This window comes from Vulpes vulpes, chromosome 13 (genome assembly GCF_048418805.1).
Source record: "Vulpes vulpes isolate BD-2025 chromosome 13, VulVul3, whole genome shotgun sequence".
NCBI classification, from domain to species: domain Eukaryota; kingdom Metazoa; phylum Chordata; class Mammalia; order Carnivora; family Canidae; genus Vulpes; species Vulpes vulpes.
Window position 1 is genome coordinate 117,857,351 of NC_132792.1, and position 25,166 is coordinate 117,882,516.

A 25,166-nucleotide genomic window follows, 5' to 3' on the forward strand; every position below is an offset into this window, starting at 1 on the left:
TTTTTTTTTAGAATTTATTTTTTTTAATTTATTTATTTATTCATTCAGAGAGAGCGAGAGAGAGAGAGAGAGAGAGAGGCAGAGACACAGACAGAGGGAGAAGCAGGCTCCATGCAGGAAGCCCGATGTGGGACTCGATCCCGGGTCTCCAGGATCACACCCTGGGCTGCAGGTGGCGCCAAACCGCTGCGCCACCGGTGCTGCCCTCCCCAGCACTTTTTAAAATTTAAGTCTGATTTTGTCAGGTCACTGCCCTAAACTTCTCAAAGGCCTCCCATCATTCTAAGACACCCCAAAGCCCACCCCCAGTTTACAAGGTCCTGCATGATCTAGCACCTACTTCCCACCAGATTCCCACGTTCACTCCCCCTCAGCCAGCTGGCCTTCTCAGGGATAGGCACAGGCCAGGCTCTCTGATTGGGTGCCATCTCCTCTGGTGTTCCTCCTAAGGGAGGCCTTCCCTCCCACCCCAACCCCTTCCTGTCTCTGTGCAGCCCCTGCAGCCTGTGCAGATCCCACCATGTCCCTGCATCCCCTTCACCTCCGGGAAGACCTGCGCCCTGGCCTCTGCTCTCTCTCCTGTGCCTTCCCCCCGCTTCCCCCAGCCACATCTGTCCCCTCCAATGAGCTGGCCTGCTAGCAACAGCCTCTCCTCTTGCCCAGACACAGTTGGTCCTGATACCCACACCAGACAGCACCCCCGCCCTCCCCAGAGCCCTTGTCTGTTTTGCAACTTGGTAGTGATCCCCACCCACAAGCTATTTGTTTAGGGCCTAATTCCCTCCAGCCAGTTATAATGTAATCACCCTGATTACAATGTTTGCACTGGGGTGCGCCCAAATCACTGGGAGCCAGGCCAGGTGCAAGGAGAGAACACCAGCTGCCTCGAGGAGGTAGGAGAGGAGTAGGTGCCATGGGAGCAACAGACAGCAACCATCACTTAGAGCTCGGGTATCAGGGAAGGCTTCCTTGTGAAGGCACCACGTAAATAAGCCAGGCAGCCTGGAGTGCACCCAGTAGAGGGAGAGAAGGGACATCTCTGGCAGGCGGAACATGCAGGCCCGCCCTGACTCCAGAAGGAGCGTACCTTGGGGCACAGAGAGGAGGCTGATGTCGCTACAGCCTGAGGACTAGGGAGGCCAACGGGGCAGCAGGACCAGATTGTTCAGGCCTAGAGGTTTGCACTAAGCATTTCAATGTGGTCCAACAGAACAAGGGACAAAGGTGCTCCATGGAGGAGTAACTCGTCTTGTTCTTCAAAGGTCGTTCTGGCTACCTGTAGTGAAGGGACCACAGGGGCGGAGAGCCGACACCCCGGCCAGAGCAGGAGATGTCGGTGAGATCCAGCAGGACAGGAAGGCAGTGGAGATGTGGATGGAGAGAGCTGCCACAGAGCCCACTCACCCAGACAGGGTGGAAGATGCCCTCTACAACCTTCCTGCAGAAGAAGCCGGGGTCGGCCTGGCGCTTCTCCTCCCCCCAGCGGATCATGTCCCTCCGAAAGGCCTCCTTGTAGGCGCTGGCATCCAGGAGTCTCTGGAAATCCAGGTCGTGCTCCTGCCCAAAGCACACAGAGTCTGCACCACCAGCAGCCAACCTCGGATCTCTCCTGAAACAGAAGGCCTTCTCCACCCCCACCCAGCCCACCCCCAGGGCAGGGGGTCCCAATGCAAGGACCAAGAGGCTGCCACCAGGACCATGTCTGTAGGGAAACGGGGCTCGAAACTAAAAAAATCCCAAATGGCAGGAGATGTAAGTAAAGACTGGGGTAATCCAGAAATTGCTTCGGTTTGTCTTGAAAACTTGTGATGTGGTTTTTCTCCTTTGCAACAGCCTTACCTCCCAAATTATTTCTGGCTTAAACTAATCCTGAAATTAGTTTGCATCCCCTGGGCACAGGCTTAGCCTTTAACCAAAGTGGGAAACCTAAAAGCAGGGCAGGCTGTGTCCTCCCCAACCCCCGGGCATCATCTGTCCCAGGCTCCCCCCACCCCCCACCCCTAAGTCCCTGGCACCTCTGGAAACAGAATCACTCCATCCATCTGGACACAAGGGACTGCTCAGACCACCCTGGCTGGCCTTCCCTCCACCAGGGACATGGCTGCAAGACAGGCCCTCGACGGGAACCCCGGGGCAAGAAGGGGGCAGGTTCCAGCTCCTCTACTAATTCACTGCAGGTAGACCTTCTTGGACTGTTTCTTCATCTGCAAACTGAAGGGCCAGACCACACAGGTCAAGTCACCTTCCTGTGCCCTGCTCCTAGGGTGAGGCCAGCAGCCACTTCGTTTGTAAACTAGTTTCCACCTACTCTTAACACAGGTGAAAAGCAGCCACCAGGAGCATTACGTTCTGCTTTTCAATTATATTTCCCATCATGATTTTTTGTTTTTGGTGGGTTTTTTTTTTTTAAGATTTTATTTATTTATTAATGAGAGACAGAGAGAGAGAGAGAGAGAGAGAGAGAGAGAGAACAGCAGAGACACAGGCAGAGGGAGAAGCAGGCTCCATGCAGGGAGCCTGATGCGGGACTCGATCCCAGGCCTCCAGGATCAGGCCTTGGACTGAAGGTGGCACTAAACCACTGAACCACCCAGGCTGCCCGATGTTTTGTTTTGTTTTTAAAAAGGCTCCACACCCAACGTGGGGCTTGAACTCACAACCCTGACATCAAGAGTCGCAGGCTCTATCCACTAAGCCAGCCAGGCATCCAGGATTTGTTTTTGAAGTGGGAGTGGGAGATGTAGTGGTAGGCTGGCCTATCAGAGTTACCTATTGAGGTTTTAAAAATGCAAACTCCTGGGGCATCTGGGTGGCTCAGGTCATGATCCTGGGATCCAGGGATGGAGCCCCATTTTGGGCTCCCTACTCAGTGAGAAGTCCGCTTCTCCCTCTCCCTTTGCCCCCCACCATCCACTTGTGTGCATTCTCTCCCTCTTACTCTATCTCAAATAAATTTTAAAAATCTTTGAAACAAAAAATGCAAATTCCTACCCAACTCCCACACCAGCCTGGCTCATCAGTTTGGAGTGGGGGCTGATCTAGGAATTCTGCAGGTAGATCAGAGATTTTCTAACTGCTCCTTGGAGCCCTGGGGTTCTTGGAAGGACCCAGGCCCCCATGGGTAGGCTAAGCACCTCCCCCTCCACCCCTCCTTCCATCAGAGTCCCTCCCAGTCTGTCTACTGGATACAAGGAACTTCTCCATCCAACTTCACTGGGGAAACGTTCCTACTAAAAAATTTTTTAAATGACTGCACCTGTTATCCCCAGGACCCGCCCCGGCTGCCATGCTACAAATGGGTCTGTTTAGCTGGTGGGAGAAGACTGGTATAGCAGCATACTGCCCATGGATATGGGACTGACGCATGGAAGGGGGAAAACAAATTCATTCTGTGTGGCCCCAGAAGGCCAGATCCAGGCCAACTGACCAAGGGGCCATGAGCACAGGTACCCGAAACCGATGCACCCAGAAGCAAGGACAGAAATGTAAGCAATGAATGCTCCACACAGTATGGGAAGCTGGTCTCACCCTCCAGGCTCTCTATCTGAAAGCCAGGGCTTTAAGAGCTCCCGTTTATTTTTCTATAATCCTTTTTTTAAATCTGCATGGTTCAAAATTCAAGATACATATTGTTGACAGTGAAAAAGCTCTCTCCCACCACTGCTCCCTGGAGGCATCCAAGGACACAGTCCTGCTATCCTGCCCTGGCTTCACACATTCCGAGCACCAGGAATAGTGAACACCATGCCAGTACCCCCACAAATTCTTACTATATGGCTGAATAGATAAGCAAATATATTTACAGTTTTTCTCCATTTTTATACAAATGTAGCATTCCATGTGCACCTTTCTACATCTTGCTTTTTCCACTTAACAACGTACACTGACAACCCAAGTGATTACATTTCTAAAGGAAGAATTCCAGACTGTTACTAATAACTTGACCTCAGAGCTGACAACTCACATCTACACCCTTTCCTGGACATGATTTCTTGTACACACTCTAGGGGAGTGGCCTGAAGTGAGTGATGACAATGGGAAACCAGCTTAGAGTGAAAATGCCCCCCAGAGGTGGAGCCACAGAATATGGAAAGCTGTCCACCCCCTGCCAACAGTGGTCGTAAAGACCCTGCAGCCTGTAAGCTGGCTCCTCACCCACCAGATGCACCAGAGCACCACCTACCTTAGCATACTGTTCCTTGAGTGGACCAGAGAGCCGGAGGACAGCACAGACATCGGCGCCAAGTCTACACGACAGGGAGAGCCAAACCCACTTAGCCCAGTTTTCACGCCCCTGGTTGACATACAGGGAACTGAAGTCCCCTTTCTTTCTTTTTTTTTTTTTTTTTTTTTTTTTCCTTTCCTAGGTTCCATGCCTCCCACAAGCCTTGAACTCATGATCCTGAGATGAAGTCAGAATCCCAGGCGCTAATGACTGAACCAGCCAGGCACCCCAAGGAAGTCCTGCCTCTGCTAGGGGTATCCACGGAACTTCATCACACTCATCCTTCCTGATTCTAATTCCTCACCTAGAAAGTGGGGAGAGTACTTTCTGTCCTCTCTCCTACAAGATTATTACAAAACTGGAATGTGAAAGACTCCTGAAATCAACAAGTAAAACCAATAAAATTAGGATTACAGTAGTACACGTCAGTCCCAGACCATGTTCTGGACGGAGCAGTTACTGCTGGGACCCTGGACTAAACCTCTCACAGCCAGAGCATCTGGGTCTCAATGGACATGATCATCACACATAAATCATCCATCTGTTCCCCTGTTCAGTGTAGCCCAGCCACAAGTGGGGTGCTGCATGTAAATGTGGGTAACACAGTCCTAAGACACAGGGCTCCTGCCCTGCCTTTGAGATGCTCCCAGATGCTCCTCAATCCTGACCCATGAGACAGGCACTCCACCATTCAGACAAGAACCGGAGGTTGAGAACTGACGCTCACAAAACACTGCAGGTATTGACGCCAATTTGGGTAAAATGCAAATAACAGCCACCGTTTAGCTCCTGTATCTTTACTAGGCAAGAACTGTTCTAAGCTCTTAAGGTGCATGACTCCTGCAATCCCTACAAGCAGCCTATCATTCCCCTGATTTCACAGATGACAAAACTGAGATGCCCTTGGGTAAGAATCTTGCGCAAGATCAAAAACGAGTAGGTGGGGGGGTCAGGCTGTGACCCCAGGTGCAACTGCACGGGCCGTGCCTCTGGCCACTATCTGGCTCCCGTGTTTGGGGGCACAAGGTGGCGGGTCCCTGGGGTGAGTTCAGGGAGACCTCAGCCTGGGCCGCCCAGCTCGTCGAGCCCCTCGCCCCGGCCCGGCAGAGCTACTCCCCCCACAGCACCTCGCTGAGGCCAGGGACGTGGCGGAGTAGGGCGCAGCGGACTCACTTCGGGGAGCCAGACAAAAGCGGAATCTGGTTTCCTCAACTGAAAAGGCGCTCCTGCCCAGCCCCCCTACCCGGCGCCTGGCGAGGGAGCTCTGGGACCCGGTGGGCTCCCGGCGGCACGTCCCTCCCCGCCTCCTCCCCGGAAGTCGGCCGCCCCGCAGCAGTCCGCGCTCCGGACGCCCGCGGACCCCACCCCGAGCCGCGCGCGCCCCGCCCCGCGGACACCTGCTCCGCAGCGCCTCGGCCACGAAGTCCTTCCCGGACTTCCTCTTCCCGCTGACCAGCAGCACCAGGCACGGGGCGCCTCCCCGCGGGGCCATGCGTCAGCCCCCCAGCCGCAGACCCCACACCCGCCCGCGTTGGCACTGCGACCACACCCGCGCAGCCGCAGAAGGGCCCTCCGCGGTCACGCCCGCCGCCTCCGCACGCCGACGGGAACGTGGCTCCGCCCGTGGGTCGCTGCCCAAGGCAGCGGGCAGGGAACGGCCCGGCCCCGCCCAGAGCCTGACGTCACCCGGACAGAACCATTCTCCTTCTGGGGGGGTGACGTCTTGAAATGCCCCGAGGTGAGCCTCACGCTGCGTGCCACCCAACCCTGCAAACATTAGGGGGACCATGCTGAATAGGTCTTCAAGCCTGCCCCGCCGTGTGCGCACTGAAGCGCACGTGCTCAAGCGACGCCGTTCGCGCCCCGCGGTGAACGTGGGTCCTCCCGGAGGGGGCGTGTCTATGACGTCACGCGGGAGGGGCCGTCGCGCTGGCGTCTTCGGAGGGCGCTGGAGGGGCTTGGGAGCCGACGCCCCAGATTGCTGGGTGTTTCCCAGCAGGTGCGTGGCCTGTTCGCTCCCCGCCAGCCCGCAGCTGGGACAGGCCGGCCCAGGGCGAGGAGTACGTTGTCCTCGGCGGGGACTCGCTGGCCTGCATGTCTGAGCTTACCTGTGAGGAGCTTGTTAGCTGTTTCTGCGGGCCGCGTGCAAGAGAAGGGCACCTGCTGCGGAGGAGTGCAACTCCCAAGCGTCGGAGGCCTGCGGAGCTCGGGCAGGGCACGGCACGGCCCGGGTGCGGAATGAACCTGCTCCGGAAGGCCCCTACAGTGTGTCACCTGTGCGCAGCGGGGCTTGAACCCGCTCGAATGCTTCCCGGGACCTTCAGCGCGCCCCTCCGGGTGCATCGCTGACAACAACCGGGTCACAGGGCTGCGGGGAGAAGAGAGTAAGGGAATTACAAGGTGTACGGTGGGAACACTGTGAATCCTCCAGCATCGTCCAAACGTGCAGTTGTCTATTCTGAGCACTCTGTGGTTTGAAATTCAGCACAGCTGCAGTAACCGTTTCCTTGGACTCCCAAGGAGAGCTCAGATCCCCCCTCCTGTCACTAGAAAGGACCCCCACCCCGCCCCTTCACTTGACCTCCTGGAATTCCCAGCTGATGATCAGAGATATCCTCCTGCTCCCTGCCTTAGCTGAATCCTACTGTCCCCGACGGCCCCCTCACATGGAGGGACACCAGCCCTCACACCTTAGCACACACCTTGTGTCTGTGGCCTCCCTCCTTCCATTCCTCCCCCTGGAAATCCCTGGCTCCTGCAAGGCTCCTCACCACCTGGCTGGGTGGCCTTTCCCCTTTTCAGTGCTTACAGGTAGCAATCCCAAGGCTCATTCTCATGCACCACAGCTTAGCCCCTGGCTCATGTCCACTCTGAGTGGCCTCATTGACCTCATGGTGATTGCTCCATCTTTTGGCCTCAGACGGCCAAAGGGTTTTTCGTCCTCCTCCACAGACACCAGCTCCTATGGGGATACCTGAACCTTGTTGTCACCTGAAGACATTCGACCTGCTCTCCAAGGCCACTTGCTTACATACTCCCCAGAGCCATGCTTCCCTCGCAGGGACTCCTCATACTCTGAGACAGTTTGAGCCTGCAGAGGACCAGGCCACACAGCCCTGCAGAGCCTAGAAGAGGGAGGAGGTGGGCCTTGTCAGTGCCGCTCCAGCCCTGCCCAGGCAGAGGGAGCCCTGAGCAGAGATACCAAGGTCTGCCCCTCCCAGGCAAGCCTGACCCATAGATACCTGAACCAGATGCCATCCTGGCTCAGTGACACCGCCAGTTACCCTTACTTCAGCTCCTTGCTCTGTTCCAGCTTCTCTTCTCATGGCCACTGTCCAGCTGACCCAAGGGCTTGTGAATCAGTGCTTCTGTGCTTGATGACTATTGCTTTGCAGGCCATGGAGCCTGGCAGATGAGGTGCAGGATGGAGTGAGGTGTAAAGAAGTAGTACAACAGGGAAAGAGACAGGGAGTCTGAGTCTTCGGGAAGCTGATGAAGTTCATTCATTCATTCAACATATATTTAAAGGTCTAAAACACACCAAGTACAATGCAACAGTAAACAAACCAGAGCCTGCTCTCAAAAAGCATGTATTCTGAGAGACAGGATTATAAAGGAGCTTAAAAATGGAGCATGTTAAGTTTCACCCCAAAATTAGGGAAAACTGACATAAATTAACAATTCCATGATGCTCTAATAGAAGCTGTAATGGTTCTAACCACACCCCATTATGTTGTTCCCCTTGCCTGGAATACCCTTCCCATCTTTTTTTTTTTTTTTTAATAAATCTGGACTTGGATAAATAGAAATTTTTTTTGAGAGAATCTTAAGCAGACTTCCCACCCAGCGTGGAGCCCCACGCGATGCTCAAGCCCACAACCCTGAGACTACAACCTGAGCTGAAATCAAGAGTCGGACACGGGGGATCCTTAGGTGGCTCAGCGGTTTAGTGCCTGCCTTCGGCCCAGGGCATGATCCTGGAGACGCTGGATCAACTGGATCGAGTCCCACGTCGGGCTCCCTGCATGGAGCCTGTTTCTCCCTCTGCCTGTGTCTCTGCCTCTCTCTGTGTGTCTCTCATGAATAAATAAATGGAATCTTTAAAAAATAAACTTGCATAACCATTTTTCCAGGAGGTATACCAGCCAAAATAAAAAGAAAACTGTGATGGGCATTGTCTATAAAAAAAAAAAAAAAGAGTCGGACACTTAACTAACTGAGCCTCCAGGCGCCCCCTTCCCATCCTTTTTCTGTGAAACCCACTCTGACTTGTACTTCCGCACTTAGTTTGTGTTGCCTCCTTCCTGACCCCCCACTCCTCTGACTTAGATTCCTGTTTTCTATACTCTTGACATATGCTGAGCTCACCCACGTCATAGCACCTTGCACTCCACTACACTCATCAACTCTCATTCATCTGTCCTCCAGAGAGTTTAATAGGTAATGTTTACTGAGCATTTACTATGTGCCAGAACTTTTCTCAATTTTTTTTTTTAGATTTTATTTATTCATTAAAGACACACAGAGAGAAAGACACAGACATAGGCAGAGGGAGAAGCAGGCTCCAGGCAGGGAGCCTGATGTGGGACTCAATCCTGAGACCACGGATCACACCCTGAGCCCAGGGCAGGTGCTCAACCACTGAGCCACCCAGGCATCCTGATCTTTTCTCAATCTTATGACATAAACACTACTATCCCTACTTACAGATGAGACAACTGAGGCTCATTATAATTGAGAAATTTGCCTGGGATCTCTGGCAGTAACCTACTATACATAGCACCCAGCCCCCAGAGATCCCTCTCCAGAGAGAAGGGCAAACACTTCCAAACAGACAACTAAAAGTCAGACTTAGGGTCCATGTCCTCTCATGACCTCCCTTTTCCAGTCGCTAAGTGCCCATTGAGGGTGAACCCGGAAATGTATAAGGTGCTGGCCAGCTCCAACTTTGTAGGGTTAAAGAAATGCCACAGGCAGAAGACAGCCCTAGAGAGGAGAAACTGCTTGTGGGATGTGGTGCCAGCATGGCACCCAACCTCTCCCCCTAAGCGTGCTCCTCCAGCAGAGCGGCATAAAGTTGGGTTCTCCTGCTCAGTCCTTGGTCTACAAATCATTTCCATCACTGTGTGGTAGATATGGGACCTCAGTTTTGTGACTGAGGCAGCCAGGGCACAGTTCATGAGCATCGTGCCGCCGAGGTCAAATCCGGGCAATCTGTAAAGGAGCATCCGCTTGTGGAGATGCACCTTTTGCATCCGTAGAGTACATACTAGAGTCTGAGGATGGCCAGAATGTTAGGCCAACCAAGGATCCTCCCACTTTCAAAAAAAAACAAGCTCCAAAAATTTAACCAGTATACCCACAGATGGTGGCTACACCTCCATCTGGAATATGGTGTTAAGCACAAATGAGATTTCTTTTTAACATAATCCCCACCCCCAACGTGGGGCTGGAACTCACAACCTGAGATCGAGATTGAGACCAGCTGGGCACCTTTCAGTAAGATTTTCTCCAATAAAGATGCACAGTTTAGGGGATCCCTGGATGGCTCAGCGGTTTGGTGCCTGCCTTTGGCCCAGGGCGTGGTCCTGGAGTCCCAGGATCAGGTCCCACATCGGGTTCCTGCATGAAGCCTGCTTCTCTCTCTGCCTGTGTCTCTGCCTCTGTGTGTGTGTGTGTGTCTCTCATGAATAAGTAAAACATTTTTTAAAAAAAAGATTCACGGTTTAGAGAAATATCTTTGTTCTCTTATATTACCATGCACTGAATGTCCACGTCATGGCTGGGGACTGAGCCCACATTGCTGCCACTCACAGACTAATCCGCTGATTTCACTTCACAGTTTTTTAATTCTCTTAGTGACAGAGGTTGGCTTTTATTCCCCAAAGGAGATGGACCGACTTCTTTCAAATCAGGAGCTGTAAGCAGAGGAGCGGGGCCTCCATAGCTCAGAGGTTGCTGTTTCCCAGCCCAGGTAGAGCCTCCAAGACCCCAGGCCACGATGGCAGGTGCCCGGAGCTGCCCCCAAGCCTGCGCTTACGTGTTCTGAGACTGCTGGCCAGCTTGGCAGCAGGGCCTGGGGAACTGCTGAGTGAACACCTGGCTGACGCATAAATGAGCAGGTGAGGGAGGGCCCTCGAGGAGACAGTCTGGAGGCGAGGACCTCACGCCCGCCCCAGGCCAACAGGGCCCTTTGTGGACATGCTCGGGCCTGAGCCCTCACAACCCCAAACCCAGTTGCTGAGGTTCTAGGGGTGGTTCCGAGGCTCCAAGGATCCCTCCCTCTCGCCCCAGCCCTCCACAGGCCCAGCTTCCTGTCATCCAGCCATCCAGCTGCCCCTCTGAGTGGCCACGGCCAGACATCTGTGCCAGGAGCCAGAATGCAGTCAAAGCTCCAAGGCAGCATGAGGAAGGACCAGCTCCTCCAGAGCTCACCTGAGTCCCAAGCTTGAAAAAGTGGAGACAGAAGAGGAGGGAGAAGGGACAGGAGACTCGTAGAGGCCAGGAGCCAGGGGCTCTGGTCCCCACCCTGCCCGAGCAAGCTTTGTGACCTTGGACAAGTCACTTTCTTCTTTGGGCCTCCATTCTCACACGCCTCTGGACCAAAGAGACGGGCTTCCTGCCCACAAAGGGCTCTTCCAGGCTGGCCTCCTCCTGCCCACAAGCAGGGGCGCTAGCGGCAGCAGGTGCCCAGTGGCTGAGTGGGGGTGCACCAGCCCAGATGGAGATGCACAGGTAGAGCTCAAACACTGCTTTCAAGCCCAGAGCCAACTGGGTGGGGACAGGGCAGGCAAGCAGCACTACCCAACGTTTCAAGCACCAACTGGTGTCCTGGGGCCCACCTAAGGGTCAGTCTCCCTCCCCTGTCACAGTCCAACTCTGATGGGACCCTCAGGCAAGACACCTCCTTTCTCGCAGTCTCATCATCTGTGAACAGTTCCTAATGGTCTTTTCTTTTTTAAGATTTTATTTATTTATTCATGAGAGACACACACAGAGAGAGAGAGAGAGAGAGAGGCAGAGACACAGGCAGAGGGAGAAACAAGTCTGGGCTGAAGGCGGCACTAAACCGCTGAGCCACCGGGGCTGCCCTCCTGATGGTCTTACCTTCTCTAAGGCCTACCTCTCAGCACCATAGCGGAGCCCTGAAAAGTTTTCGGCCCAAGTGGATGAGAAGGGCAGCCCGTGTGTCTGGGCCAGGCTCATGCCACAGTCTCTGCGCCTGCCCATGCCTACAGGCTGCCTCTGTGAGGGCTGGGGACTATGCTCCAGAGCAGCAGGCATGTGAGGTCTGTTTGGCCCACGGTGGACTGACCTTCCCAAGGGGGCTGACACTTTCCTCTCCACAGTACATGGCTTCCGTTCCTACCTTCCCTGCCCCAGCCTGGTGACTGCCAGCCCTCCGACTGGGGACAGGGTTTCCTTGAAGACCTCTGCGGGCGGTGGTTGCCTGCAGACTCAGTAAGCTGAAGTGAAGGCTCAGTAAGCTGACCGATGCCAGTTAGAACTTCTCCAAAGGGGAAAAAGGCGGGGGGGGGGGGGGGGGGGGGCGCAGCCTAGGTGGCTCAGCGGTTTAGCGCCTTCTTTGGCCCAGGGCATGATCCTGGAGACCTGGGATCAAGTCCTGCATTGGGTTCCCTGCATGGAGCCTGCTTCTCCCTCTGCCTTTGTCTCTGCCTCTCTCTGTGTCTCTGTTTCTCATGAATAAAGAACTTCTCCAAAGGGGCCCTATCTGGGAGGGAATGGGGAGAGGGGTGGCACAGTGGGTGACCTGCTGGGAGGCTGGCTCTCCTCCTCCCCCATATCCTGCAAAATCAAGCCCAGCCACTTCCCCCTCTCACCCTGCCCCTGCATCATCAGCTCCTCCTTGCCCAGCACTGCTGGGACTGGGACGGAGGTGGGGAGGGGGGTGCTCACCCACCTGTCCCAGGGCTGAGAGGCTGAGTCTTTGACAACCCCCCTGCCCCAGGGCCTAGTACCATCCAAGGCTGGCCCACTCTGACACATGCTCCAAGTGAGGCCCATGTGACCTCTCTCCTGGGCCATTGGCTGACACCTCCTAACTACCCCAACTTCACATCCAGTCTCTTCCACCCTAGCTGCCAGGTATAGAGCACTGTGTGCACTTCCCCTCACACAGGTGTCCCCGCTGAAATGCCTTTGGTGGCAATCTACTCCTTCGGCACACCATAGCTCCTCCCTAGCTTTGCAAGTGGGCCTGTGGGAGAATCGAGAATGTCACCTTAACCATCTGGCCACAAGGCTATTTTCCCTGCCTCGGGCCTCCCCTCCGCCATGTCTGAAGCCCCCTCCCCTGTCACAAATCCTATTACCCTTCAAAGTTCCTCTCAACTGCCAGGCGGACTCCTCCCATTAAGAGAGCACCATTAAGAGAGTACAGGTAAAATTGTGCCGTGTTAGACTAACCCAGTTAGCCTCAAGGCAAGGAGCAGGCTCTGCAAGGAGCAGGGTCTGCACGCACCCCTCAGAGTTAAATGCACAATGGCGTCCTTCCTCTGCCAGCCCCCTACCGTGAGGTTTGGGAAACACACCCAGAGCTCAGAGGGCCTAGCTCCCTGCTTAGAGGTTAGGTAATGACAACTACTCTCTGTGACCATGCTCTACTATTTGAAGAGACTGATTTCATCCTCGCAACAACCTGTGGGGACTCCTGATGGCCATGCTGGGCCCAGAAGTGAGGAGGGGTGCCTTATTTGGGGCCCACAGGTGGGCAGCGCTGGGCACCAGAGACTGGGTCTTCTGGCCTCGAACTTGCTCAGGCCAAGCCTTGTGAGGAGAGACCTGGGCTGGGCGTCTTCTGGAAGCCAAAGCTTACAGAGACACCTTCAGGGAAGGCTACTCTGTGAGGGGTGGCATTGGCAACAAGGGGGCTGAGAAGTAACAGCCTGTTATTGTCTGAACCTAGAGCCACAGAGCCCAGCCCACACCCTGCAGGGTGCCTCCTTGATCTGCAGTGAGCATGTGCCATGTGAAGGGACCAGGAGCGCCTGTGGTCCAGCACAAGCCCAGATGGGCAGCCATCCGGGCATCAGGGTAGCCATGGGAGGCTCCCAAGGCACCAGCCAGCCAGTCCAGCTTGGGGCCCAGCAGAAGGGGCTGGGAGTTCTCAAGAGGAACACATGCCTCTGACCTTAAGGAGCTAATGGGAGAAATTCACCCCCACTGCACTCTCAACACGTGCCCCATCCCCTAGGATGAGTGGGGAAAGACTGGGCCTGGGAGAGACTGGGGGGCGTCTTGGGGGTGTAAGGGGTGTAAGGGCCTGTGGGGGGTCATGGGCAAGGGAAAGCTAAGCTGAGGGCACTGGGGTCAGGGCAGTGGGGAGCCAGGGAAGGAGGGAGGCTAGGTGAGGAGCAGGGATGCCAGGGAGGGACAGCAGACTGAGGCACAGATGCAAGTGGGGACATGTCAAAGGAAGCAGACTTTTCCCATTGCGAGTAGAGGGATACACTCCTGACTTGAGTGTCCTCAGAGGGACACCCCTGGAGCTGAGCCCTCAGCTAGGGAGTTCTCAGAGAAAAGGCAGAAAAGCTAAGTACTTAAACTGGAAGGGTCCAGGCCAGACCCTGGGAGGCCAAGCAGAGCTGGGTGGCAGAGTCCAGTGCATCCGCTCCCAGGGCCCCCCACCCCCACCATCAGGACAGACCAGCTCTGGGGTGGGGGGGTGGGGGGGAGTGCTGCCCCATAGCCCTGGCCAGGGCTCATCTTCACATGCTGGCGCCAAGATAGCGTCCTGTAAGCTGGAGCCAGGGACTCGCTTGTCACCACTGCTGCTGGGGGTGACAGAGATAGGGGCCTCCTGACCTGTGATGGGGGCATGAGCATCACCTAGCCAGGTCAGCCCAGACACAGGGTAATCCATGGCCAGTGTCCCTGCCGCCCTGGCTCTCCCCCAGAAGACCCCCAGCCCCCATCACTGACCCTCTACCCAGAGGAAATTCCTCCTCAGGCCTAACTGTGGTCCTTCCTGCTGCAGAAAGCAGCTCCACTGGACGCAGGCTCTTTTTTTTTTTCTTTTAAAGATTTTATCTGTTTATTCATGAGAGACACACAGAGAGAGAGAGAGGCAGAGACACCAGCAGAGAGAGGCAGGCTCCATGCAGGGAGCCTGATGTGGGACTAGATCCCGGGTCTCCAGGACCACGCCCTGGGCCGAAGGCAGGCGCTAAACCGCTGAGCCATCCAGGGATCTCCCCATGGACGAAGGCTCTTTAATGCCTCCTCATACCCAACAGACCTTCCCACGGTGGACTGGTGTGCTGCTGGTTGGGTACCCAGCCTCGCGGCCTCCAGTCCCATCCCCTCCCCTGCCCCCCAGCCCTCCCCAGCCCACTCAGATGAGCTCATGGGCTTAAAGCCCTTTAGCAGCCAGCGGCGCCCCAAGTACCTGCCACCCACCACAGCCCCCTCCTGGAGCCTGCTCGTGCACCCCCCTTCCTGATGTCACACCACGCGTCATTCCACCTACACTGGCGGGGGACGTCCAGGGCAATCCAGGAAGGACTTTCGGAGGAGGGGCCAGCGGGGTCCAGGTCCTGGCAGCGCGCAGGTGGGCGGGGCAGGGGCCCAGTCAGTGCACACCAAGCGGGGAGGCGAGATCTGCACGAAACGTGGAGCCGGGGCGCCACCTAGTGGCCTCCCGCGGGCCTGTCCAGAAGCCTGGTGGAGATCCTCCCCTCCCTCCTCTGCACCCTGCCGGCAGTGCCAAATACAGAGTAGACATTGTGCTCACTGGGCTTTATTTTAGCTCTTCCCAGCCGTCCAATCCCCCATTTTGAGGATCAGAAACCTAAAGTTCCCAGGGATTAACCTGCCCAACATCACTCGGCCTGCCGTGAGCCCGAGGCTCCCACTCCAAAACCCGTGTTCGTTTTCTACTTCTCCCAGGGGCCCCAAGGTGGCCGCCAGCAAATGGGGAGTTCCAGCCCCAAGGGCCCAAGGGTGGCTGGGAGAGGGATGTGGAGGACAAAGAGGGTGTGGGGGTCCCACGCTTAGATACAGCTCCCCCCCCCTCCCTGGTGAGAGAGCCCATGCCCCACACCAAAACTCCAACACCTTCTTACAGGGGTGGGAGCCTACTATTCACACAGGGAGGGGGGCCCTGGGAGAAGCAGGGGTAAAAGGGGGACTTCACCCCTGGGGGGTGGCTGTGTCCAAATCTAAGAAAACCCCTGGGAAAGCAATGGTGCTGGGCATCCAGCCAGCAGGTCTAGGTTCATTCCAGGGGGCATGGGTCAGTGCATAAAACCAGGGGGGCACTGTGGGGCATACACACAGGAGGACGGAAGCTGTGAGGCTGAAGAATCACAATTCCCGCCCGCAAGGACAGGATCAGAGCCTGCATGCAGTAACCAGCAAGGCAGATCCAGCTAAGGCCTTTCTCTAGCAAAAGCGGCATCAGTGCATCACTGAGAGATTCTGCTCTCATAGGAGCCAGAGGAGAGGACCATTCAGTGGTTCCCGGGGTGAGGGGACACCAGGCCTCAGCCCCTCCCTGGGCTCTGCAAGTGTCTGTCCTTCTTTCCTGACCTGTGGAGAGACACGGGGAGGCGGGGAAGGAAACAGTCTTCAGAGGACAATGCCACACAGTGAGAAGGGGCTCCTGGAGGGCAGGGGAGCCTGTTCCTCCAAGGCAGCCACCAGCAATCACATGGAGGGGCCAGACCCGCTACCCCAGGATGACATCCCCTGTCAGGGCAATAGGGCAATGGAATGACCTTCCTCACCCCGGGCACTGCAGGTATTCACAGGGCAGAACAATTTGGGGAAAAATCCCCCCAGCCCAAAAGGGAACTGCCCAGAACTACTACAGGGTGAGCACAGGCAGCTCTCCGACCTCCAGGAAGATAGAGATGGACGCTGCTCCAAGGGCAACCAGCTGTTGATTAACAGTGGCTCAAACTAAAGATCCTGACCCAGGGCCCAGGGCCCTACAAACCTCCCCCGCACGTCCTCCCCGGGAACACAGCTGCCCACCTCTTCTTCAGTGACTTGTCTCCAAAGAAGTGGCTGAAGATGAAGCCCTCAAAATCATCCACCTCATCGTCATCACCAGTCTGTCTCACAGCCACCTCTTCCAGGCTGTCCTCCAAGGCATCCACGAAGTCCCGGAAGCGGAGGCGGTCATGGCGGAAGATGCCATCCTCGCCAAAGTAAGCAGGCGAGAGGGGCAAGTCCTTTGTCAGCTGCCCAGCCCAGGGCAGCCGTGCCAGGTAAGTCCTTAGCAAAGAGGCCAGCTCCTGTCGCTGCACGGGGGCCAACTCCACACCAAAGGCCAGACCCTCCTGCCGGGCACACTCGCGCACACCTGAGCAGCCCTGGGGTGCCCGGTACTTGTGCCGCGACAGCTCTGCCCACAGTGGCGGAAGGTCATGCCCGTCATCAGCCCCTTCCTTCCACTGAGGGTGCTTCTGCCTCCCCACAGAGGAGTGAGGGCCCCCACTTTTCCTAGAGGGCTCCTTGGGGCCCTGCTGCCTGCCGTCCTTCTTGCCGCCCCAACCCGCCAGCCTCAGCCTGCCTTCCTTCCACCTCCCTGCCAGCTCCCTGTCCTCCTCACCCCGCCAGCTCTTCTTTCTCTCCCGGCCAGACCCCTCCTTCTGCTTCCAGTGATCAGCACTCCAGCCCCCCTGCCCATCCTGCCACTTCTCCTTCCCACTCCACTCCCTGGCACTCTGGAAGCGGGACTCCTGGGGCCTGGCCTCTGAGGTGTTGGCACTGACCCAAGGGTGTTGACTCCATTTCTCCATGCCCTGTAGCTTCTGGACCAGCCTGTGGCCCAGCTCAGTCAGGCTGGCACGAGCGGAGTCCCCTCGGCCCACACCCCTCAAGCTCCGCTCCAGGTCCTGCTGCACCGACCCCAGCAGCCGGCGCTGCTTCTCCAGCTCCTGCCGTAAGGCCTGGGCCTCGGCCTCCAGCCGCTCCTTCTGCTCCAGGAGGCCAGGGCTCAGCTCCCCAGTGAGCCCACTGCCCTGGGAGCCTCTATCCCCATCAAGGCACACACCATCTGGGCCCCGGGTGCAGTCAGCCTCCAGCCCCTGAAGCCGGGCCCGAAGCCGCTGCAGCTCTGACTCAAGGGCACGCTGAGAGGCCTCGCCGTCCTGCAGAGCCCCCCGGAGGCGGGCATTCTCCTCTTCTAGGGCCCTGGGCTGCTGCATCAGGCTCTGCAGCTCTTCCTTCTGGGCCTGGGGTGGAGGGTGCCCGGTCAGGGATGTCCACTCCAGGATAGCAGGCAGGACTTGCACCGCTCAGAGAAAGTGGTTCTTATTCTCTTTGCCATCCACAACCTGCACCAGACCTGGGACCCCGAAATTCCCTCACAGACTTTGGCTTCTGTGTCCTAAGATTAGCCCAACGTGGCTCTCACTGCCCTCTCGACCTCCCAGGCCCGGAGCAGATATCATTTGCAGATCGCCGCACTGCTTGTCTGTTGGGCCTTGGCCTGTTTGTCCCATGCTCCCATGCCCATGTTCAGGCAAACCAGAACCATCCATCAGAGGTGGCATGCCTCGTGCAACAGGCACATGGCTCTGGGCCTGGGGCTTAGGAAGATGACCCAACACCAGAGGACGGGAGAGGGCTGAGCTGGGGGATTAGCAAAGACAACCTCTTTTGGGGAGGACAGGGGATAGACGCCTGGCTGAAAGAGGGCCAACCTAGCCACCACCCTCCCACGTGTGCCCACCTGCAGTTGGGCCTGTAGCAACCGGATATCCTGGTTCTCCTTGGCCAGCCTGTCCAACAAGAGGGCCATGTTCTGCAGGCTGGGGACGCCAGCAGAGGGTGCAGCAGCCTGCAGATGCTGCCTCAGCTCATCCTGGGGCAAAGGAGCCAGTCACCCACTGTGCCACAGCCCAGGCAAGGCATGAGCCTGCCCACCAGGCCCCACACAGCTCTGGGCACACCCAAACGTACCTGCCTGTCCCCCACAGCAACCCGCACCTCGGTGTCCAGCTGGGAATCCGGGAGGACCCGCAATTCCTCTGTGGGCCCTGTGGGAAAGCCAGGTCCTGAAACTGGCCCCAGCGCACAAAAACCACTCTCCCACCCATTCCCTGACCTCCACACACACCCAGTCGCCCTCCTGCGCCAGCCCTGGACCCCATGTCTGAGAGGCCACCACGAGCAGCCAAAAAGGCCAGTAACTGAGTAATGGGTGGACAGCCCCAGCATCATCCCCACTGCCGCCCCAGAGAACCACTCCCAGCAACCTCCCTCCGGGCTGGACAGGGACCAGCCAGGGCCCCTCCCCACTCACCACTGTCCGACTCTGAGAGCCCGCCTGAGGATAGAGACAGAGGAATGTGGTGAGGCTCACCGACAATGGGGCAGGGGTCAGGAGGGGTGGGAGGCCCAGGCCCCTGTAGGGGAGGCACCACTCACTGGAGAAGAGGAGGATCCCCAGACCCAGCAGAACCAGGGCCCCAAGGAGGCACATGTTGACGGAGATGCTCAGCTCCCCGCCTGCACCCTCGCCTCTGGCCAGGCCATCGAGACCCAGGGGCCTCACAGGCTGGGGAGCACTAGGCTCTAGGCCCCGCCGTCTCCGCAGACCCTCCACGTCCACATCGGTGTCATCCTCACTGCTGGAGCAGCCGGCCTCCTCCATGGGCCAAGCTGGGGGAAGGGAGAGGGACAAGGCAGTGAGACGACCAGAAGCAGGACACAAGCAGAGATGCTGCCCACGTCCGCCTGGGCATCTGTGACTGCCCTGCCCAGCCTTCCAACCTGTGAGCTCAAGGAGTAGCTCTACCCTACGAGCACCATCCTTCCTCCACAAGTGCCTCACCTCAAGGTCCTCTGGCAGTTCCTGTCCCAACTGGCCGCTGCCTCTCAGCACCTCTGGGCTTGGGGGCTCAGGGGCTGGCCATCTCACCACACACCATCACCCACAGCACAGATTTCCCTCCATAGCAGACGAGCTCCCCATCTTTAGTTCCTGACCTGAACAACAGACTGTACACCAGCCACTCCTACCTGGTATCACCTGGGCACCAAACTCCCAATGCCCTGTCCTCCATTCTCTTCTGGTATTCATCCCCCGACTCAGAGAAAAGCACCCCAACCACCATGTGGCTATGTACGCCCTCCCTGTTCGCCTCACACCCAGACGATTCCACAGCACATGCCTCGGATCTGCCCGCCTGGGGCCTTCAGCAGCTTTGTATGAGCACTGCAGTGGTCCCCTAAATGGTCTCAGGCCTCAGCCTTTCCCTGCACTTGGTTCCCCTTCAACAGAAATGGTTTCCTATGCTTTGCTGCCACAAGCCTGGGGCACAACCTCCTTAGCACAGGACAGGTGGCCCCCATCCCTTTGCTGATGTGATAGTCTTGACCTGGAATGTCCTCATCCTCTGACCCTACTGACCAAGAACCCACTATCTCTCAGTATCACCTCCAACGTGACCCTTCCCTCAACCTGTCCCCTGATGGAACTGCCCCCTCCAAGGGGGCACCTGCTCTACCCACTCTCTTGGTCTGACCAGCATTTTGGCTCAGACAGGACTGCCTCCCATAGAGGCCATGCACTGCCTGCCCTTCCTCATCTCCGGAGCCCAGAGCTGACCCCTGAATCTAGAGGCAAGAAAAGAAGAAGCCCCAAGGCAGAGGAGAAAGATCCCAGCAGCCCCAGGCCCTGCCACCTACCCACTACTTGACCTTGGTCACGACACTTAACCTCTCTGAGCCTCAGTGTCCTCAGGGGTAGTGGTGAGGATTCAGACACAGTGTAAGGGGACCACCAAGCTGCTAAGTCCTAGGGCCTGGACCAGAGCCGTGCTGGGCACCAAGCACTCGGACCCCCACTCCTTCCAGGAGGAGAATGAAGAGGGGCACAGGGGTGGTTCTTACATGCATCAGGAGATGAAGGCTGGCTCTGTGGGGGGCTCTGACCCTCCAGGTCCTCTGTGTCTGGTCCCAGGCCTGTCACCACAGGGGCCTCCTCTGCGTCTCCCTGCACCAGCGTGTCTCCCAGGCCAGCGGGCTCCCCGGTGCAGCCATCATCTTCCAGGACAGCCTGAGCAGACACAGCCATGACCAGGCCCAGGCCCTCCCTGCTGCACACACACCACCCCCCGGCCCCACCCACTCCCCAGTACCTCCCCACTCCCCACCACCCCGCCCCCACCCACCTCGGCCTCAGTCTTCTCTGGCAGAATGGGACCAGACTGGGAGCCTTCGCTCTGCAAGAGGGTCTCTGTGGTGGAAGAAAAGATCCAGGAAAAACACCACTGCCCCCCAAATGAACTTCCCACACAGCCCTCTGACTCTGGCAGGCCCTACCAGGTTGTAAGGGGCAGGAAAAAACCAGGGCAGGTGGAGGCAAGAAGACTTTAGACCCGGACTAGCCCCAGAGATAAGAGGCAGCAAAACCCTGGTCCCCGAGGACACTGGGGCACCCCGCAGCACAGAGGAAGGTGGCCACCCCCCACCTCCAGGAGGGCCCGCTACCTCCTCCATCCTCAGCCCCAGCTAACTCCTCCGCAGCTGCCCTGGAGGGGCTCCCAAGGGCCTGGGACGCTCTGTCCGATTCTGGGTCCATCATGGACTCCAGGCCCGTCGTGGACTCTGGGCCCAGGGTCTCCACGGGCAGGCTCTGGAGGAAGGGGTGCAAGCAGAAGGCTGCTCCAGGGGAAGCACAGCAGGATGGAGCCAAGATCACAGGGAGGGGGTCTGCTCAGAACCCCCACCCCCAGTTCACAAAAATCTCCTACACCCAGGAGTGAGCCCATGCAAGCTGGGTGGGGGGTGTTGGCCGACGCAGTGTCTGGCTGTTCTTAGTCTCACTACTGCTATGAGGAACCTTCCAGAGGCTGCTTCTATTCAGTGAAAACATGCCACTGGACCAATATCACATACCAACCTGGTGCCCCCAACCCTCGCCCCCACCAAAGAAGCTGGTTGAAGCCTGGGTGTCCCATTTCCCCATCAATGAAACCTGCTGATGAGTGGGAAGGTGGAGGTCAAAGACCCCCAGGGCCTCAAGGCCACTGTTGTGGCCCGTGGGCTTCCGTGTAGCTGTCTATACTGTGGACAGCTCACTTCACTTGCATCTTCCAGGCTTCTCCAGCCTTTCCACTGTCCCCCACACCCCCTCTCCCTGCAGACAGCTCACCCTGGCCCCTCCCCCACCAACACTGGGCTCTCCATCCTTGGACACTCCTGCTCAGCAGGCCCACCACCCACTCCCCTGCCCAGGGTTCCCACCACCCCTCTAAGAATCGTTCTCTGCCTGAGTACATTCCTTTGCAATTTTCAAACCACCATTTTCTCCTGGCCACCCCTATAAGCCAAGAATCATGACCCCTCACACAGGGGAGGAGGAAGGTCCAACGCCCAGAGGTCAGCAAAGGCAGTCAAAAACAGACCAGGGCTCTGGAGCACGCTGTCTGTCCTCCACTGCCCATGTACCCTAGTCCCTGTGTCCTGCCCCAGCACCCTCCCCGAGGCCAGCATCCCCACTCCCACTCCTCCCCACTCTTCCCCACCTCCTCCTCTCCTGCAGTTCTCACACACCAGGTCACCAGGGCTTGGGTGCCTTCACAAACATTCTCCAGACCCCTTCTCCCTTCTCCCTTCTCCCTGGCTGTGGGGACACAGGAGTCCACTGGCTTCCTACCCTGCCCACCACCAATTGCACTGCAGGACCTTCCAAATACTCCCCTCTTCAGGCCACACAGAGGGTAGCTCACCCTCCGCCCAAGGCAATCACTGTACTGAGTCCCTGTGACCCAAAGCCCTCCTGTGATTCTCCCTCAGGAAGAGGTCTGCGTGCCTGGGTCTTCAGGGGTCCCCAGGTTCTGCCCCCAGCTTCACTCCAACACATTCTTTTTTTTTTTTTAGAGGCCCCACTGGGATACTCCAACACTTTCTAACCCACGTCACCACCTCATCCCATGGGCTGCCTCAGTTTCCCCCAAAATGGCTTTCCTATCATTGCCTTGGGTCTTCTGCTCATGCTGGTCCCTACTTCTCGAAGCAGACCCCAGGGGTACCCTTCTTTCAGGGCATGGTCCAAGTCCTACCACCTGATTCCTGGGGCCTAATCTCCCTCCTCCGGCCCCTGGGGCTCCCCTGCAGCCAGCATGAGGTGATTCAGTGACCATCAGAACCAAGGAAGGGGACACACCCTGAAGGCAGCCCAGGCCTGCAGGAACCTCTCTTCCACGGGGTTCCCAGGCCTGCTCTTCCTACCTCGGAGCTGGCAAACACCCAGCTATTGTCAGAACCTGGGTAGGAAGCCATAGTTGCAGAGGTCCCAGAAGCTGTGTCACTGCCACCTGCAGAGAAACATGCTCTTCAAGACCCCAGTTTCCTTCAGCAAAGGCAGGATGCAGAGAGCAGCCTTGTTTGGGTCCCCAAGGCTGGGCTGCAGCTTCCAGAACCAACCCCTCGAACCCTAACACCCCACCTCTTCTCAGCAAATCAAAACCCACCAACAGTCACAGAGAAGTTTACCTCTCTGGGGACCAGCGGGGCCTGGGGACTCTGGACTGACCTTGAAAGGTCAAAGCGCAGGGCTGGACAGGTTCTGGGGACCATGCAGGCCAGCCCCCTCAGGTTAGAGTCAGAGAACACAAAGGCCATATAGGCTGGCTAACTTGACTGTGCCAAGCATGAACAGCTGATGAGAAGAGCGAGAATCACCCAGACTCTCCCAAAGTCACCACCTCCTATGCCAGGGCTCAGAAGATAGGACCCGGTGGCCTGCTTCAGACTAGAATGTCCACCCACCCTTCCACACACTGTCAGCCCTGGTTCAGGATTCTCAACACTGGCTGCACACCAATCACCTAAGATTCTGATTCGACTGGTTTCAGGGTCAGACTCAGGCCTGGGTCTTTTTTAAAACCTCCCAGGCAGTCCTCATGTGCAGCCAGGCCTGAGAACAGCTGGCAGAGCTTAGATTCATTCGCTGTACCCTCAGTAAATCTCCTTGTCATGCAGACTCTCCGTTCTAAAATCTGTTTCCTTTCTTTATGATCTGCAGAGTTTCATCTCAGGGAACTTGAAGCCCAGTGGGAAAGGCTTTAATGGCAGCTATCAGTTATAAACTTTAAAGTTTGCAAAACCACAGACAACAGAGCTGTGGTCAGGCCCCTTGCTAATCCACTCTGACCTGGCAGGATCTCTGACTTGGCAGGACAGCAGTGGGAAGTCACTCTAGCTTCCAGAGCCTGGCACAAAGCAGGGTAGGAGGAGGGAGACCTGTCCTGTCAGTCAAGGCCAGGACTGTCCCCTCAGCTGGGACCTGGCACAAGGCAGGAGGAACAGATGAGCTGACCCCCTCAGCCTTGGACTGTGGTCTTCAGATGATAAGGGACTGTTTCCTATGGTGCCAAAAGGGTAGCAAGTGGAAAGGACTCTGTGAGCAAACCCCAGGAAGGGAAGTGAGGCTTGGGAAGAGGCAGTTCTTGGGGACCCCCTCCGCGGCCTCGTTCTGTTTGACCTGGTGCAAGTCCTGCACAGGGCCCTAATAACCTTGGCCTTTCCAGATCCACAGCTGGGACAGAGCCCTCACGGTGTCTTCCCCAATGCACCTGCCTCCCGGACACCAGCAGCCATTCCACAAGGAGATGGGAGAATGACTGCAGGGCCTCCCCATAGCACACCCAACAGGACCTCCCCCGAGACCTCCCCAGAGCCCTCTGGCCACTCTCTCCCCATCCCCAGTGGTTGCCTGGCTGTTAACAGGTGGTGGCAGGAAGGAAGTGGCAGCAGCTCAGGCTGAAGTCCCTGTTTATCTCTGGCCATGTACAGCCTACTCTGGTCCTCCAGAACCAGGCACCATGGCAACCAGGGTGATGTCAGACCCACCGTCTCCATGGAAACTAGCCACGGTATCTGGGTCAGCAGGACCCACACTTCTGAGACCCAAACAGGAGGCCGTCTGTAACCCCAGCCCTCAGGGTCCCCGACTCTCCCGATGGGTGGGTCCCATTTCTCAAAAGCCAGCCCCGGCCCCCCAGCCAGCGTCTCTTCGCCTTATTAGGAAGTTCCTCCTCAGCCCAACCTCTGCCCTCTCGCCGGTTCTCACCCCTCCCCACGCACATCTAGGCAGGAGCCAACAGAAACACGCTTTCGGGCCTGCCGGGCCCTTCTGCTGCTCCCACTAGGCAGCCGTAGGGGGCACCGTGCCCTCCGACCAGCCACCCTCCGCCCCGTAGGGGGGCCCCCAAACCTCTGCAGCAGCGCCCGCCCAGGGCCAGAGCGCCGGCTCCCGTCCCGGGACGCGCCCCGGGTCCCCGGAGGAATGCACGCCCGGCTGCCCCTCCCCACCGGGGTCCCGGAGCGCCCCCCCGCCGCCCCGCAGGGCCTCACCTGATCGCGCCCCGGGCCTTCGCCAGACTTGTTCCTGCCTCCCGGGGTTTCCAGCCCCCAGAGGGAGGGAGCGGGGAGGGAGGGGCTCACGTGACCGGGACTGGCCAATGGAAAGCCGACTTCCTGAGGGGGGGCGGAAACTTTTGGCCAATAAGAGACGAGTCGAGAGCCGGGGGCGCGAGGGCCTCGCAGGGTGGGACCGGAGCTCGCCTACCCGCCGGCCCCTGTACGGCGCCGGCGGACACTGCTCCTACTTTCCTGGGGGGAAGACCCGACACGGAAGGCACGGGGTCACCTCCCGAGACAGCAGGACCAAGGGGCAAGGTCGGCCCTCGGACAGACAGACGGGACTGACGCAGCTGCGCGGGGGAGGGAACAGGGCGAGCGCTGAGCTGCTAAAATAGCCCTCGGGCGGTGCTCCCCGGCCCCTACCTCCGACCCCCTACACCTGACCGCCAGCCGAACAACGGGGGGAGGGGGGCGCCAATCCCAGCAGCAAGCACCAGCTGCATTGTCCCTGAGGCCCTGGCCGCCGGCCCGGCCTGGGAATGTGCCAGAAAGGAAAGGCTTTCTCGGGGAGGGGTGCCCCCCCGGCTTTCCCGGG

General features: G+C 57.6%; 3 protein-coding genes across 18 annotated transcripts in view; all 3 read right to left on the reverse strand.

Annotated features, from left to right (window-relative positions):
- Positions 1–5,880, reverse strand: part of PMVK (phosphomevalonate kinase) — a 36,993-nt gene extending 31,113 nt beyond the window's left edge. For 7 of the 15 annotated variants that reach the window (XR_011996262.1, XR_011996264.1, XR_011996263.1 and 4 more), the window contains exons 1-3: positions 5,623–5,831; positions 4,184–4,247; positions 1,405–1,557 (exon numbers count right to left, since the gene is read on the reverse strand). Coding sequence is in view for 11 of the 15 variants with exons in the window: in XM_072732473.1 (XP_072588574.1) it covers positions 1,405–1,557; positions 4,184–4,247; positions 5,623–5,717 (312 nt within the window). In the remaining 4 variants the exon portion in view is untranslated. Of the gene's footprint in view, positions 1–1,404; positions 1,558–2,015; positions 2,169–4,183; positions 4,248–5,622 lie in introns of those variants that run through there. The other 8 variants (XR_011996261.1, XM_072732469.1, XM_072732467.1 and 5 more) reach the window with 5 other exon arrangements.
- KCNN3 (potassium calcium-activated channel subfamily N member 3) overlaps positions 1–6,494 on the reverse strand; it is a 166,491-nt gene extending 159,997 nt beyond the window's left edge. The window contains exon 1 of the mRNA XM_072732466.1: positions 6,334–6,494. The gene's annotated coding sequence lies outside the window, so the exon portion shown is untranslated. The remainder of the gene's footprint in view (positions 1–6,333) is intronic.
- An 8,474-nt stretch (positions 6,495–14,968) lies between these two features.
- PBXIP1 (PBX homeobox interacting protein 1) lies at positions 14,969–24,964 on the reverse strand. 2 transcript variants are annotated; one of them, XM_025997174.2, is made up of 11 exons: positions 24,563–24,964; positions 22,436–22,521; positions 20,693–20,837; positions 20,374–20,438; positions 20,093–20,258; positions 18,626–18,859; positions 18,501–18,524; positions 18,158–18,234; positions 17,928–18,059; positions 16,223–17,427; positions 14,969–15,775 (listed from the first exon to the last, which is right to left on the reverse strand). In XM_025997174.2, exons 2-11 carry the CDS (start codon positions 22,484–22,486, stop codon positions 15,730–15,732), a joined length of 2,145 nt encoding a protein of 714 aa, XP_025852959.1. In that variant the 5' UTR covers positions 22,487–22,521; positions 24,563–24,964; the 3' UTR covers positions 14,969–15,729. The 2 variants fall into 2 exon arrangements, with proteins under 2 accessions (XP_025852959.1, XP_072588565.1); XM_072732464.1 differs by lacking the exon at positions 20,693–20,837 and having other exon boundaries at positions 24,563–24,650.
- Positions 24,965–25,166: the final 202 nt, after the last annotated feature.